The 16,171-nt window shown below is 30.3% G+C and overlaps 1 protein-coding gene across 1 annotated transcript; it reads right to left on the bottom strand.

The window, feature by feature from the left end:
* Positions 1–15,629, bottom strand: LOC123294663 (cyclin-G-associated kinase). Its single transcript, XM_044876140.1, has 14 exons — positions 15,394–15,629; positions 15,259–15,317; positions 13,155–13,329; positions 10,927–11,589; positions 10,111–10,417; positions 9,684–10,029; positions 6,517–6,882; positions 6,293–6,450; positions 5,258–5,457; positions 5,059–5,183; positions 3,264–3,777; positions 2,476–2,918; positions 2,254–2,415; positions 1–1,717 (listed from the first exon to the last, which is right to left on the bottom strand). The coding sequence occupies exons 1-14, from the start codon at positions 15,524–15,526 to the stop codon at positions 1,607–1,609; spliced, it is 3,762 nt and encodes a 1,253-aa protein (XP_044732075.1). The 5' UTR covers positions 15,527–15,629; the 3' UTR covers positions 1–1,606.
* Positions 15,630–16,171: the final 542 nt, after the last annotated feature.

The raw sequence follows: 16,171 nt of genomic DNA, 5'->3' as shown, positions 1-16,171 counted from the left end.
AAAAAATAAAACGAATTCGTCTTAGTTCAACAAATGTATTTAATTAAAATAATCAGAGTGACGATCGAAATGATTTTACGTTATAATTTTACGATAAATGGAAACGTTCTTGCAATTTTTGAACAATTTAAAATAAAAGTAATCTTTATTGTAATTTTAGATATAGACTGGCAACATTATGCCCTTCAGAATGTTGATAACTTGAAAGGTCGGATGACAAACCGCAACCTTGGAACATAGACCATACAATTTTAGAACTTTACATCAAACCACGTGTGATGTACGCCAAATTGATATTAAAAAAATAAAAAGCAATGTAAAATTGGCATACATATATTGTGGATCCTTAATTCCTGCTGGCTTAAATCAATAATAAAATAATTAATTACCTTTTAAATAGAAGCTCATTAAGCGATGTCTTAGAAAATTTAATTTTACTCCATGAAATAAAGTATTACATTAAGTTTAAAATAATTATATATAGAAACGTTTAAGTTCTGTAGACCATTAAAAATAAAAGAGTTATACATAAAATAATCATAGTTTCCATTATCTTAGAAGTATTTAGTATTTTTCGGTTTATCAAATCGATTGCCACTCTATATGTAAAGTTGCAATAAGAACTTGAAACTTTTTTTAATATATCCCAAGGAATAACAAACCGTGTTTATTCAATTTTAATATCAACTATATTATTATTACCCAAAATTGAATTGTTTTCTGTACATTTTTCGTAATTCAAAAAGTCATGTACGTTTTTTTTTTAAATATTTGGTGGCGAAATTTTTATAAGCTAAGTTTCGAATTAATATATAAATACCGTTGCATTTCAATTGTGTGCTAAAAAAATTGTCTTTGCTCTCCTGGGCGAACTATATTCTAATAATGCAAACTATACACTTCTAAACTTAAAATTAAATGAAAATAAATAAAGTAAAAACAAAATTGGCACTGAAATGTTTCGTAATTTTCAACGGTATTCGAATATTCTCAAAAATTTGTTCGAAAGCCAATCTGTGCTAAATAAAAATATAGGCGACGTGTAGGACATTTAATTTAATTCTAATTGACATTCTTAAAAATTTCGTTTGCATAAAATAGTATACTTTTAAGAAAAAACGTTAGGAGTATGTTAACAATGTTCTATTTAGGTAGACAACCGTCACTTGTGGATTTGAATACGCACATTGATTGATCTTTTAGTCACTGCTGTGTCCTGATAATACACTTCCCTTAAAATTATCGTACAATTAATTAAAATTTAGCTGAAACTGAAAATTTCACCAGTGACATTTCAATCTTATCTACTTATTGCTCTTCATTTAATAATAATATTTTTAAGCAGTTGAATTATTGTTTAAAATAAACTTGTATTAACAGCAAAGTAGTGAAAGAAGTCCTGTACAAACTGACTTTCGAGACGAATTTCAAACATTTAGCTGAATAGAGTAGCACACCGATAAACTATATTTGAACTTTATTAAAACAATTTTATAAATAATTTAATTAAATATTATTGGAATGCACAATGAAGTCAAATATTTTCTTGTTTTAAGTAGACGTTGAGATGTATTATTTGAGCTAAAACTTGGTATTTTTAAACGAATTAACTCGCAAACATATTTTGTTGTGATGCATCATTTTCAAAATCACTCCATGCATTATTTAATTCCATAAAAATCAATTTTGCTAAATTTTCATTTTCAGTATCCATTTGCTATAATCAAAATACAAAATATATAAATAACTTCAAAGTTACGAAAAAAAAATTTTTTTTATCAAGTAATAGCACATTTACGTTTTCAGTATTCTTACAAGATTCACGGATTTGACAATTCCTTAAGTATATGGAATTTGAAGTTTCAAAGTTCAATGAAGGTTCACAACCATTTAGAAAAGAACACTAGAGAAGAAAATAAAAGAAGATGGGAAGGTCTGGAAGGGATTCAACGAAATAATTAACTATGTCTATATCTTATGTCTTATCAGTTATGAAATGGAGTCGACTTGTCAATAACTCATTGAGTTTAGGCCAAAAATTGGCATTCCATCGTATGCACTCCTTCGAATCTAACAACTTTCTGTTTTTGTAGGTTATAAAATGAGACATAACACGAATTTATAACTCATCTACACTCACTACCCGATGACCTTCGATATAGTCCGTAAGTCTACATTTTCGGCGAAAATATATCATGTTGACATGTTAGAATAAAGTTAAAGAAAATATTATAATTAAATAAAGATACTTACTTTATCAGGATGCACTGCCAAACATGCTTTCCTATATGCTTTTTTCACATCCGCCGGTGTTACCAACTGATGCATTTCACATTTTTTCCATTTACAATCTTCCCAAACGACAGTGTGCATTGAACATAATAAAGCTCGAATATTATGAGTTTTTCCTTCCGTCTAAAAAATAATTATTTCAAGTCAATAAATTCCATAGTCATTAAAATAATAAACATTTACCCATTCAAGTATCTTTAATTTCTCAGGATCCATGTCTTTAACCAATTCTTCTTTTCTCATATCATTTATAGTACGTGGTGAATTTTCGCGTTTTGATGCAAATTGATATCCCTGCGAGCCAAGTAAATCACCAAAAACATCACCGCTTTTTGGTTTTGTTCCAGCATTTTTGTTATTTTCATTAGCATTGGCATTTTTATTACCACCAAAAGCGGTATCAAAATGTGATCGACTGTAATCAGGTCGATTTGGGCCCGTTGAGTCTTGTGGTGAACGAGTCGTTGAATGTTGAGGTGATGTTGCATTACTACCTTTTTGTGGTGAGTATGTACCTCCAGGTCCAGGGAATCCAGGTTGATGTGCAGGACTTGGTCCTGCAGTTGGATTTGGACTTACTTGATTCGATGAAGACCATGAGTTATTTAAAGAACTACTCAAATTGCCTGATAAAATAGACGAGATAAATATATGTAATATTAGTCAAATTTATTGAAAATAGGAATAATTATATGGATTAATTACGGGCTGATTTTATTTTACTGGAATTCCTCTGGAATTTTCAAAATAATCAGGAGGAAATGTGAAATTAAAATTTGGATATGTGGCGGAAGTAGTAGCGATTTTTCAGCACTTTAATATACTTTCAGAATTTAAAACTCTGTTCTTTTTTTAATAATAAACTTGGAATTTAATCTTAGAGAGCTCTTGGGTCATTAGCAAATTCAAAATTGATAAAAAGAGAGCAGTTTTTTTTCCATAAACTGAAGATTTTTTACAATAAAACTTACCTAAATCAGCAAATGGATCCTTCTGTTTTGGCGGAATTTCAACATTCTTTTGCTGTGCATTATATAAATTATTCATACTGCCTTTATTCACAGTATTGGGTGCACTCATAAATGAATCCCAACCACCTAATAAACTGTCAAGTGTGGATCCACCACCCCCTTGTGGCTGACCAGTCTGCTGTTGTGTTTGGGGTATCGTTGCAGTATTACCAAATGGATCAAATAAGTCATTCTGTTTAGTTGTACTACTAATGAGATCAGGTTGAGATTGTATTGATGGTGCATTATTTGTTGTAGCAGCCGTTGAAGAAGGTATAAATGATGAAAATGTATCACTTATTGTGCTTGCAAAACCACCTAAGAGATCAAAACTCGTTTGTTTTAAACTGTTTAATGTATGAGTATTGTTTGTTTGTGCTGTTGCAGATGGCGGCGGTGATGTTTGATCCAAACTTAAGTTTAATAAATCAACAGTTTCTTCTTTTGTTTCAACTGGAGATGATTGTTCTGGAACCTATAAAATTTGTTTGTTTTAATCTTAAGTAAATATAAATTACTTCATTTACTAAGGGAATACAATTTCGAAGCCTGTGGATTATGCTTTACTCTCTCACAAATTTAGTACAGGTTCTTAGTAGGAATACTTTCCAATTTGAAAATTCAGATGTAGGGTTATCCCGACTTCGAAAATTGACTTCAATGAACATTTTAATAAATATTACCCTCTCTAAAAACATATCGACGATTTAAACCCTAAGCTTTCAGAGGCCGTTCTCTCTGAATGCGTTATCGGCCAGTTTCACTGTAAATCTTATATAGATGCAGTTTCCTATTCAGGTATCACAATGAGCCTTATGACCTTGTGTGTTTTACCGGGACAGTCACTGCAAATAAATCTAATTTATAAGATGTCAAAAATATTAGCTTGGAATAGAGCCTGAGTCGTGAGTTTAATGTATTATTGTGAAATTTTTCACAGACAGCAAGACTCAAACACGTTCTTTGTGGATTTGGTTACCGAAACTTTTTTTTGAACTTTGAGAAAATGTTCCTCTCAATTTCTTATTAAAAAATTTCAATGGGCTCAATGATCGATCGTTCAATGTTTATACGTTTTTTATAATTATATTTAACTATCTGTTACATTATAGTTACAGTTATATGTTCACATCATAGTATACACATAATTAGATAAGTTTTTAAAGTTTCCACCCCGTTATTTCGAAACAGATTAGAAATTCAATAAACGGTAATGGAACGGTATAAGAATGAATCGAATTTGTTTATACGTTCCTACTCATTTTCAAGGTCAAATAGAGGTTAACTTTGTTTTCTTAAATGAAAACACATTTGCTTACATATTCTTGTTCTTTGCCTAAAATAGGCAAGACTTTTTGGTACCTAATTTTTATTCTTAATGTGGATAAAAACCATAGTATAAGTACAGAGATAAAAATTGTTCAGGCAAACGTTTTATTTTTGCGAGGTATTTGCGAGAATAAATTTAAATGGATTAAAACTCTTTAAAATATCACCTGGTATAGTTTGAGTCAAGAATATTTGTTATACATATTACAGAAATACAAAATACATATTATGTATCTTTGAGTATATTGGATATTTTGTTCAGAAAGTTGAGGAAAAAGTTTTTCCAAAGTTTCAAAAAAATCCATTTGAAATCAAAACTTGTACAGAACGGGATATCTGACTATTTAGATAGATACCTCACTGCTAGTGAGGATTATAATTCAATTCACTACCAGTGGTAATATTAAATTTAAAATTAGTGACTTACATTTGACGAACTAGTGTTTTCATTGATCCGATCTGATTGAATTGTTAATGGAGGGCTAGGTTTGGCTGGTCGTGGTGGTGGTGGCTTTTGTGGCATTTCCTTTTGCACCGGCGACGGTCTGCTAACTGTGTGCATAAAATGGAAAAAAGCATTATACAAAGAAAATGATTTATTTACTTACAAAGTTATAATTATTTACCAAAGTTATCTACACATTCATCTTGTTCAATTTGCGAACTAAATAATACCGTTGGTGTTCTTTGTTTGGTGTCGTTTGTCCATGGTGCAGGTCTAGCAGGTCTACGTTCACCATCACACACAGATACATCCAAAAGTACATGAAAATTACCACCAAAGTGCTCTTGTTGGTGTGACTCTGTCATATCATCTAATTCTGACCTTAAAATGTTAAAGATACAATTTTACAAAATGAAATAAACTGATTTATTTATTATTTTATGTTTTATTTACTAGAATTTTTATATAATTTTAAACGTCGTTATTACTAATAAAGATCGGAATTTTTTTTAAAGTTTTTTTTTTGTTTTTTGTTAAACTTTAAATAAAAGCATGATGTTTTTATCTTAGATGGAACCTTAAATGTTACGATTCTACGTTTATTTAATTATACAAGAGTCAATTGTAAAAGAAGTTAACTTTATTCTTAGTCTATAAACAACAATTTTTGCCATAGTGTCATACGTAATATTTTTGACAAATTTACCTGTGTACACTTAACTGAAGATCATTATTTGTTTATAATTTCTTGATAACAATTATTTTCTACTTTTTAGTATTTAGTATTTTAGTTTTTTTTTCATGCATTATCATCCAGTTCTTATCTTTGTTTAAAATTAAATTTCTAGCTCATTGGAAAGTTTATAATAAATTAGAAAATTTGACCCGAATAGACATAAAAACGTGGTAACGTGGTAATAATTAAATTCACTATTAATTTGTTTTGCATAAAATAATTCTATTAAACAGGTGTCACATAAGTACGGGACAATAACTTTCTAGAAAAGCAATTTTTTTTAAATATGTTTTAAATAAAAATTTTAAAGGTCTAAAACCTAAATGGAGATCCCTTTTTTTTATTACCTGCTCGTGTTGAAAATTTACATTTTATTTAAAAGCATACCGGGAATTTTCTAGCGAAAAGTTAGTTTACTGATTAGATAATAATACAATTTTTATTAAAAGGCCTTATTTAATTAATAAACAACCTATTTACTTGTCATAATTAATTGTAGTTTCATGCGGCTCTATAAATCCTGTATGAAATTGTATACTACATATTTTGATTCCAGCAGGTCGTCCCAGCGAATGGCGTGCATGATATATAATAATACTGACATCACCACAAACTGTAGCCTCCAACGGTAATACCACCTACAATTGAATACATAAAAATTAACAGATTTATTATAATTCGTATAGTCTGTAACTAAAACTAACCTTTCCTTCGGCTATATTAAATACACGCATACGTTCATACTCTTTTAACGTAGATAAGACACAACGTTCACCACTATAAATTTCAACATACGGTCTACAACCATCACGTACTTTTGTAAATAATGGTACTGGTTGTAATGTAATCGAGACTAAAAGTATAGGTTTATAATGAGGTTTTAAAAATTGTGTTGTCGTTGATTGGTTGATAATTGTTGTAAGATAATAGAGGTAACGTAATTCAGCTGCTCTCATATTTGGTGGTTGTCGTTTAACGGCAAATAATTGTAATGCATCTTCTGGTACATTAAATAACCCTGCATACAATAATAATGCACATGCTATTGTAGCTGAGGTTGCTTTTCCATCCTGAAACAATGTAAGCCTGGTATAAAACTCAATTGATTTACACATGCAAAGATATAACTAAAGAAATTCGAAGCTTTGGTGGCGTACTTTTATGGTCACTCAGACAGCATTCTGAAAAATTTTAATTTTGTTTATACACAACGCTGAAAACCATATATTAAATTTGTAAGTTAATAAAAAGCATACGTTCCTCCCGTATATATTCTAAAATTTGCCCATTTGTTACTCCATCACTCGAGCTTCACTGATTTTACATGATTCTCAGGTACGCTATCTGGTCAGGTTTTACTATACATTTGGTTAAAAGGATAACGTAATTTGCAATGATCCAATCTTTTATACATTATGGATCATAAAATATATATTTTTATATTGTTGCGTTCACAAAGATTACATATATTGTAACGTTGTAGTGAGAAGTTAGTGTGTAATTTGAAATTATTTATTTTGCGTCCTCCTGGGTGTCTGAAGTGGGAAGTTGTAAAGAGAGTCAAATTCGGCTAAGAAAGATCAAGACAGTGTGGTAAAAGTTGCGAAAATAGAGATTGATAATGGAAAAGTGAATCGATTTATTGTACCAAAGATTATTTCTATTTTATTCGAATTCGAGCGAATTAGCTAGTTTTATATTAAATATTCATTTTTTTTCTATTTCCACCAAATTCATGCGAAACAGTTTTTTGTGTTTCTTACCTTTTTATAAATAAAACATATCGATAATATCGAGAGAGCATTAACAACTCTAAATGTTTACAACCTATTAGTTTAAACCTATTATCTCTTTTCATTTTAAAATAAAGCGGATATAAATATTAATTTTGGTATCATACGTAAAAAACTCGTGAGCAGCAGAGCTCCATCACTAAGGTCATTTCTCCTTCGTAAGATGCTTCTTCTTATTTAATGTTTTCTATTGAAACAACATTTTTGTCTTTTTATGATTTTCAACACATGAAATATTTACATAAAATGGTTGGAAAAATCGGAATGTCGACACTAGCAAAAGGACTTGGTTAAATAAATAAATCTAAATTTTAGACATTGTGAGGTTGCACAAAGTTTAAAACCCGCTAAAGTCCATGATTTTTCGACATAAAAAGGGGAAATGGAAGTTGGAAAATTGACAATTCTCTTTAAATAGCTGAAATCTACCTCCACTGTGATAATACCAACCCGTCTAGTAATTAAACATACATACCACATTTTAGAACATTTTAACTAAAGGGAAAGGGCCGCTGTAGATTCCAAAATTAGTGGGGAGAAAATGGCTATATAATAATAGGTTGGCTGATAAGTCCCCGGTCTGACACATAGATGGCGTCGCTAGTATTAAATGCATATTATTTTTATATAGTACCAACCTTCAAATGATTCGTGTCAAAATTTGACGTCTGTAAGTCAATTAGTTTGTGAGATAGAGCGTCTTTTGTGAAGCAACTTTTGTTATTGTGAAAAAAATGGAAAAAAAGGAATTTCGTGTTTTGATAAAATACTGTTTTCTGAAGGGAAAAAATACAGTGGAAGCAAAAACTTGGCTTGATAATGAGTTTCCGGACTCTGTATTTTTTCCCTTCAGCTAACAGTATTTTATCAAAACACGAAATTCCATTTTTTCCATTTTTTTCACAATAACAAAAGTTGCTTCACAAAAGACGCTCTATCTCACAAACTAATTGACTTACAGACGTCAAATTTTGACACGAATCATTTGAAGGTTGGTACTATATAAAAATAATATGCATTTAATACTAGCGACGCCATCTATGTGTCAGACCGGGGACTTATCAGCCAACCTGTTAGGTATACATATATTACAAATCTCTAAAACATCCTAAATAGTGTTCTAGTGATTATAAAACGGATTTATAACACACCCCCAGTCCTCTCCGTTGACGTTTGATACAGTGAATAAGTTTATATTTTCGGAAAAAATATTTTTAATACCCTTCACAGACTTCAATAAAAAATGTTAGACAATTTAAATTTAAATATTTTGTATTTTAGCATCGTCTGTCTGTAGCATCGTAGCCCCTAAACGAATGAACCGATTTTTATTTTGCTTTTTATTATTTCAAAATGATTTTATCAGGAGTGTTCAGGTTAGAGTGATTCGCAGATAAAACAGCATTTTTCGGCGTTTAATGTAGTGTTGAAAATTTGCATGTAGGTTTAGCTCCTAAAAAGTACCTATTGGGGCTGTCATGTACTCCGCACATTCACCCTCCGTTTATATCGAAACACAATGTTTTTTTATATGCTTAATGGTTTTATTACTAAAATATAAAATTAAAATAATTATAATTACAAAGATTTCCTGTCTTGCTGAGGTTTATAAAGTTTGTAAATTTCATTTGTTAATGATGATTCTTATCGAAATAGCGTTACTGCAATGGCTATCGCATTCACATTTACTCTACTATAAAACTTAATGGTGGTAACAATAACTGAATAATGTCCAAATCCTCCGATTTTCCAAATCCGATTTTGAAGGTCGTCGCCCCTGTTTTAATTGTTTCGGTTAAAGAACCCTAAACTCGCACTTAGCTAAGAACATTCTCCATTAAATTACCTTTCAAACAAAACAAAAAATATCAAAATCCGTTTACGAGCTATGATGCCACATACACACACACACATACAAAGCGATCAAACATATAACATTCCTCTTTTTGGTTCTGGGATAAAAATTAAATTTATTTGAATATTTTTATTTTTATTGGAGACAAAAAAAAATAAAATTATTTGCAAAAAATACTTGTTACGTTTCCATCACCTAAAAAGTTGCTAATGACTTTACTTACCAAACAGTGAATAACACAAACATTTCGTTCATCAGCGGCAATATATTGATAAATATCTTCACAAATTTGATACAAAGCATTCAATGTTGGTGCTTTACAATTATGTGAATATGCAAATGCACAATCTATAACGCGCACACCCGGACCAAAACGTGTTGCTTGATAACTTTTACCAGATAAATTGTATATAGAATATTTTCCATTTGGATGACGTGTTTCTAAGAATACCTTCACATCTTCAATATGATTTGTTTTATATGCCGATTCAAGACCTTCGGAAGGAAATGGCATTACAATTATTTTTGATGTTATATAACTTATATCTAAATCCGTTCGAGCAATTGATCTATGGAGAAAACAGACATAGAAAATAAATTCATCAAATAAATAAAATCAAATTCATTAAATTTTAAATAAAAAAACTTACTGTTGCATAGTTTGCATAACTTTCGATGACGTATCTTTTAAGTTCTTAAGAAAACTACCAGCGCCACCTTTAATTGATGAAAACAAACCACCCCCACCACCTGCGGCTGGTGGTACAACTGGGCGGTTTGGTATTTGAGCCATACCACCAGTATTTATCGGACTTTGCTGTGGTAACTGAACGGGTGCGGGTCTTGGAGGAGGTGCATTAACCGGTGGAGTTGGTCTTTGTGGTGGTTCATTTGGCTTTGGAGGTGCTGGTCTAGCTGGTGGAGGTCGTTGTGGCGGTGCATTATTTAAATTATGTACTAAAATAAAATTTATAAACAAAATTATTATTTAAATTTTATAGATCATATTATCATCGTATAAACCTATCTAGACATAAGCTTAATTTTAGAGTATATAGTAATGAAATCATTTTAATTGATTTAAAAAATGTAAATATGTAGTTAAATTTGACAAAACAGCGCAGCAATATCTCTATTGCAGATAAAAACAAGATGCAGAACTAACAAAATATATTCTTAAACAGAAACCGGCACGTTTTGATAGGAGAATGGCTTTCAGCCAATGGTCTTAAAACCCATTGGAACAAGGTTATTTAATAACTCTCATGGATACGAACAATTTTAATGATCGAATTACAGTCGGCCAAAAGCATCAGTTAAAGTTCAAAATACTAGAATATTTTTTTAGTTTTCAATCTCCTCGATTTTCTTAAAACGAAATTTTGGGGCGTTGAATCGCATATAGTAGCTAAAAGGTTAACTATTGCATCATCGAGATCTATTTTCACGATTGTGTAAATACTTACTCGGACTATTATGATTGCTATTATTAATATTTCCTGCGCTATCTAAACGTTTACCATCCAATTTTAATGGTTCTTTTAAGTTATAGTTTCGTGCTTCAGCAATAGCTGCTAAACGTTCTAAAATTGCAGGAACTGTTAGTCGTTGTTCCGGATTTACTTGCAAACATCCACGAATAATGTCATGAAAACATGAATATTTCGCATCTCCTGCAGGTATCGTATAATTTGCATTAAGTATAGCTAATTTAGCACCATCTTCAAATGGATGTTGCATATAACACAACATATATAAAACACATCCTAATGCCCACACATCACTTGCACACGTAATCGGTCGATTATCCCATGTATCAACCATTTCTGGTGCACGGTACATGGGTGTGGTAAAACGTGCCATTAATTCTTCTAAATTTGTTCGTTGTGACATTGACCAACTATTTTGAGGACAATATACTTCGACTGTGGCTGAACCAAAATCACATAGTTTGATCATACCATCAGCACCAATTAACAAATTTTCAACTTTCAAATCACGATGTGTTATTGGTGGTGCTTGATTGTGCATATGGGCAACAGCTCGACATGTTTGATAGAATATTCGACAAATTACATCAACTTCTAATGGTGTGGTACGATTCCGAAGTACATCTATTAACGATCCACCTATTTTTCAAACAAATTATTATAAATAAATGAAAAAAAAACTTAATTGAAACTTTTTTAGATTACTAAATAATTTGATCTTTTACTCCCGCTTGTTAACAAGGTTAGGTTAGGTTAGGTTAGGTTAAAGTGGCTGTCCTGGGGTGGGACACACTAAGATCATAGGGCTTGTTAACATAGTGCTGTAATTTTTAGAAAAATTGCCGAGCAGTTTCCAATATTACGTTTACATAATATACAAATAGTATATTCGGTTTCTTGGGTTGCACGACGTAGCCACGGAAAAAAAAAAAGATATGAATAATTTGATACGTTAGTACGATATCGTAATTATTCGAGAACAGATGGTGTTGCCACCGACAAGCATATAGTAGAAACCTAATTCACTAATACATGCAGGACAATATTACATAAACAAAAAAATATTGGATTACAAGATTACAATAGGGGATCGGACTAAATTTTTGTTATCACTTCAGATGAAGAATTCTCACCGTCTCTTTGAAAATATTATTGTTGTTCAGTAATAAAGGGTGTGCAAATTACTATTTCATGTATATTTTTGCATCATTATCTACGATTGTAGAGTTGTATGTAAAATGAAAATTGAATAATTTTGAAACGGTAAATTGCATCGTAAACTTTTTTTTTACTAATAAAATTTTAATTCGCTGAAAAAATCATCAATAGCAAGTTAACAATGAGCGTCTTTACTCGTTAAACCAAGTGAAATTTTCTTTTTATAAAATAGTTTTCTTTAAAAAAATTTCTATTGTTATAATATACTTGTTTTGAATTTTATGCAGAATATTTGTAAAAAACGTGAAAACAAACAATTGACTGAGTTAATTGATGAAATACCATGTATAGACAGTTTTGATGACGCAATCGTTTGTTTTTTGACGTCACGTAAATAAAGAAAGATTTCCACTCTTAAATAGCCACATACTCAAAATTGATATTCCCATATTAATACATACTACAAAATTTTCACCTTATTAGCGCCCTCGTGGGTAAACAGTGATGTTTACAAGAAAATGTTTCAAACAAAAGTTGTTTATATTTTTATAAGGAAGCTTTTTTACATTTAAACATTTGTTCTATCTCTAACGGTTTACACCCCAATTGGCCTATGTTGCTCATTTACGAACTCGACCTCACTTTTTACGTCTTAAGCACACTATAAAAATTTCAGCTTGATATCTCTTTTCGTTTTTGAGTAATCGTGATGACAGACGGACAGACGACAGACAGACATACGGAAATGGACTAATTAGGTGATTCTATGAACACTTAAACCAAATTTTTTTTGTAGCATCAGTATTTTTAAGCGTTACAAACTTGGGACTAAACTTTTTATACCATGTATATTTCATATACATGGTATAAAAAGTCTATAAAAGGAGTAAGAATTATAAGTTGCGTGACCTAATTATAGGTATTTTTACAAAAATATGACGGAAAGTGATTTGAGAAGAGGAGGTATGCTTAGTTTTAACGGTATGATTTTTTATGGACAGTCCCTTAAAGTTTAATGTTTTACTTCCCCTATCATATTGACTCACCTGTACATAATTCGGTGAGTACAAGATACTCAGATTGACCATGCGTAGACTGACTTTTATCTATATACGATCCAGATATGAATCTTATAATATTTGGATGACCACTTAATTTTTTTAATATTTGAATTTCACGGCGTATATTTTCATTCGCTTCATTATCAGCACCAAGTAGTCGCTAAAATATTTTATCTAAGTAAAAAATATAAAAGTGTAAACCTTTTCAAAAAAAATAAATTAATTAAAAATAATAATAATTGTATGTTTAAACCATACAACCGTGGACAAAGTATTCCTAGAATAAGATAAATAAACTTTTATTCAAATTAAATTATCAACCGATGTTATAGTTATCCGAAGGGATAACCCACGGATATAGTAATTATAGTAGGGATGTAGTATAAAGTGCTAGTTTAGACGAGGGGGGGGGGTGTATCACTCAGGAGAGAAGCAATGTGCCTACTTTTGATTGGCTGCGGCTGCGGGAAATTCAAATAGAATGATATTAAATGGGTCGCAAATTCTGCGTGTGTTGTAGATTAGTCCGACCAAAAAATCTTTTTTTTAATCTTCTTTTTAAATTAATTTTATATTTTAAAAATTCTATAATACGTTGAAATTTAGTATTGAAAATTAGTCGACGTATTTTCGAAACCTTCTTAAGAATTATATTAGTTAACTTATAATAGTCGTAACTCGTAACACAAGGATTGAAGCATAGATATGTATGATATCTGTGGATTGAAGATTGAATATTCACTAAATTGAATAGAATATTGGTTACGTTTAGGTTACTTATATCGTTGAAAAAATTGTTCAGTTTAAGCACTTTTTCTTAAAAATCATCCTAGTAAATTTTACAAATTTTACTTTTCTTTTAAATATAAGATTATTTATTTATGTTGTCCACATACGTCAACCATGTGTCAAACATGTTTCCATGCTTACAAACGAATCAAAAACACTTAAAGAAGGCTTTGAGCATACTTTCAGCATGCGAATAGTTAACAGCCAATAGAAAATAGGTACAATGATACCCTACCTCTTCCTCCTGAGTGAGACTCACCCCACTCGGTTATACTCCATCCCTTTTAAAATATTCCTATATCCATGGGATAACCACTCGACAAAATATGTTGTCAGTTAGCTCTAGAGTTTTCGCCACTTAATAATTCAAATATTTTATTAATATTCTGATTATTCAGAAGTTTGAACATTCTAATTCGCATTTTGCGTAAGGAAGTTTTTCAACTTTTACCTGAGCTAGTTCTATTGTTTTTCTGGCAGTCGAAAAAGATAATAGATACCATGTGTGCAGACGTACGCCGACAACATCAAACACTTTTGTATCACGTTAAAGATTAAACGTCAAAATTAAGATTAAAACAAATATTTTATTTACTGCATTATGTGACTAGAATATAAATACGACGCTCACCCCAAAGAAAAAGATAAGCTGAATTTGCGGTCTACATCGTTCTCTCACTATTTCAATTGATGTAGACATTGCATGCAATTACAATTTTCTCATTTTGATGAATTATTTTATTTTTAAACTGCTAGAAAACGGATGTCACAGTTCACTAACTGTTCTTGAGTTAAAAGAATAGTAGTAATAAAATTCCTTGTTCTAGATCGGTATATTTTTACGAACGACGCATAGAAATGAAAAATTAATACATTAACAAACATTTTTTCTTTATTTAAATATACTGAAAAGTATTGAATTAAATTAAAAATTGCTTTGCAGTAATGTTAAATCTTATGTTGGTTTCGACTGCTTAGAATTATAAATTTTGAAGTGCGCCATCGCGTATGTTGTCTATATTATTGTTCTATATGGCGTAATATCTGACAGTACTTTTTGTATACAACGTGATACAAGATACAATTGTTAACAAAATGTTACAAATTAAAAATTTATTGTTTATAAAGTTTACTTCACTATCAATGAATAGAAATGAACTGTTTGAAATGCCAGAAATAAACTTATATTAATTAATTAAGAATATTAGCATTGCTAAACCACATAAAATATTTGAAAATTATCATAAAATCTTGTTATTTTGTTATCTAATTAAAAATTTCAATAAACAAATTTAAAAACCTTTAATGCAAATTCGGCTCCTTTACTATTTTGGGCAATGAAAACAAATGCAAAACCACCTAAAAAATTAAACAAAAGAAAACAGATGTTTTATCATAATGAAAATTAATATGGGGGCGTAAAACAGACACATACCCTCAGCGATCACTCTTTTTATACGAAATTTTTCATCCCCTATTTCAACAATTTGTCCGACGAATTCATTATCAACAGCCCCATTATTGGTTGAACCAAAATATCCCATCGCCGATTTAAATAAATCACTCATTTTGTCGTGTTTTTTTATTTATTTAATTACATATATTTTCTAAAATAAAATTACGATATCATTATTTTTATAAATTTACTACTATCTTCTGTCATAAGTGTCAAATTCTACAATCGACTTAACATTTTATTTAGATACTTTTGTTTTTTGGGTAAAATTGATTTTTCTAACATTTAGGGTCATTTTAGATTTTACTTTTGCATGTTGGCGATTGGTCAATGTTGACATTTACTTCCATATATAAAAAAAAAACTATGTGGAGTATTGAGAGGTATATTCGATTGTCAAACTAATAGACCTTTTCATTTAAAAAGTGATTACCTTTTGTTTCGGAGTTTTTTTAAAAACGAATGTGATAAAATGAATAACAAATATCTTGCACAGATTATAGTTTTTATTTATGTAATAAATTATAATCTGTGAATATCTTGTATAGTTGTCCAACTTAATACTGTCTGTACGAAAAATAATGAATTGAAATGAAAAGGTCTATGGAAGAATCGTATTTAACTTTTGATTTGAAAGAAAATGTTTAGCTTCATTTCGACGTAAAATCCTTACGTTGATTATCACTAACCAATCAGAAGCCAGCATTTGTTACGTTGCGCCATTTGTTTAAATTCACGAACTTAAAATTGTAAAATG

The sequence above is a fragment of the Chrysoperla carnea genome, chromosome 1 (assembly GCF_905475395.1).
Source record: "Chrysoperla carnea chromosome 1, inChrCarn1.1, whole genome shotgun sequence".
In the NCBI taxonomy this organism is placed as follows: domain Eukaryota; kingdom Metazoa; phylum Arthropoda; class Insecta; order Neuroptera; family Chrysopidae; genus Chrysoperla; species Chrysoperla carnea.
Note: the sequence above shows the minus strand (reverse complement) of the source record. Positions and strands in the feature narration are given on the sequence as shown.

Bases quoted from the DNA above. Each gene is read 5' to 3' on its own strand.
- LOC123294663 (XM_044876140.1), bottom strand. From the start codon at position 15,526: ATGAGTGATTTATTTAAATCGGCGATGGGATATTTTGGTTCAACCAAT. The intron at 11,590-13,154 runs GTGAGTCAATAT...TTTGAAAAATAG, and splicing joins ACTCACCGAATTATGTACAG to GTGGATCGTTAATAGATGTA. The intron at 6,451-6,516 runs GTTAGTTTTAGT...ATTCAATTGTAG, and splicing joins TTAATATAGCCGAAGGAAAG to GTGGTATTACCGTTGGAGGC.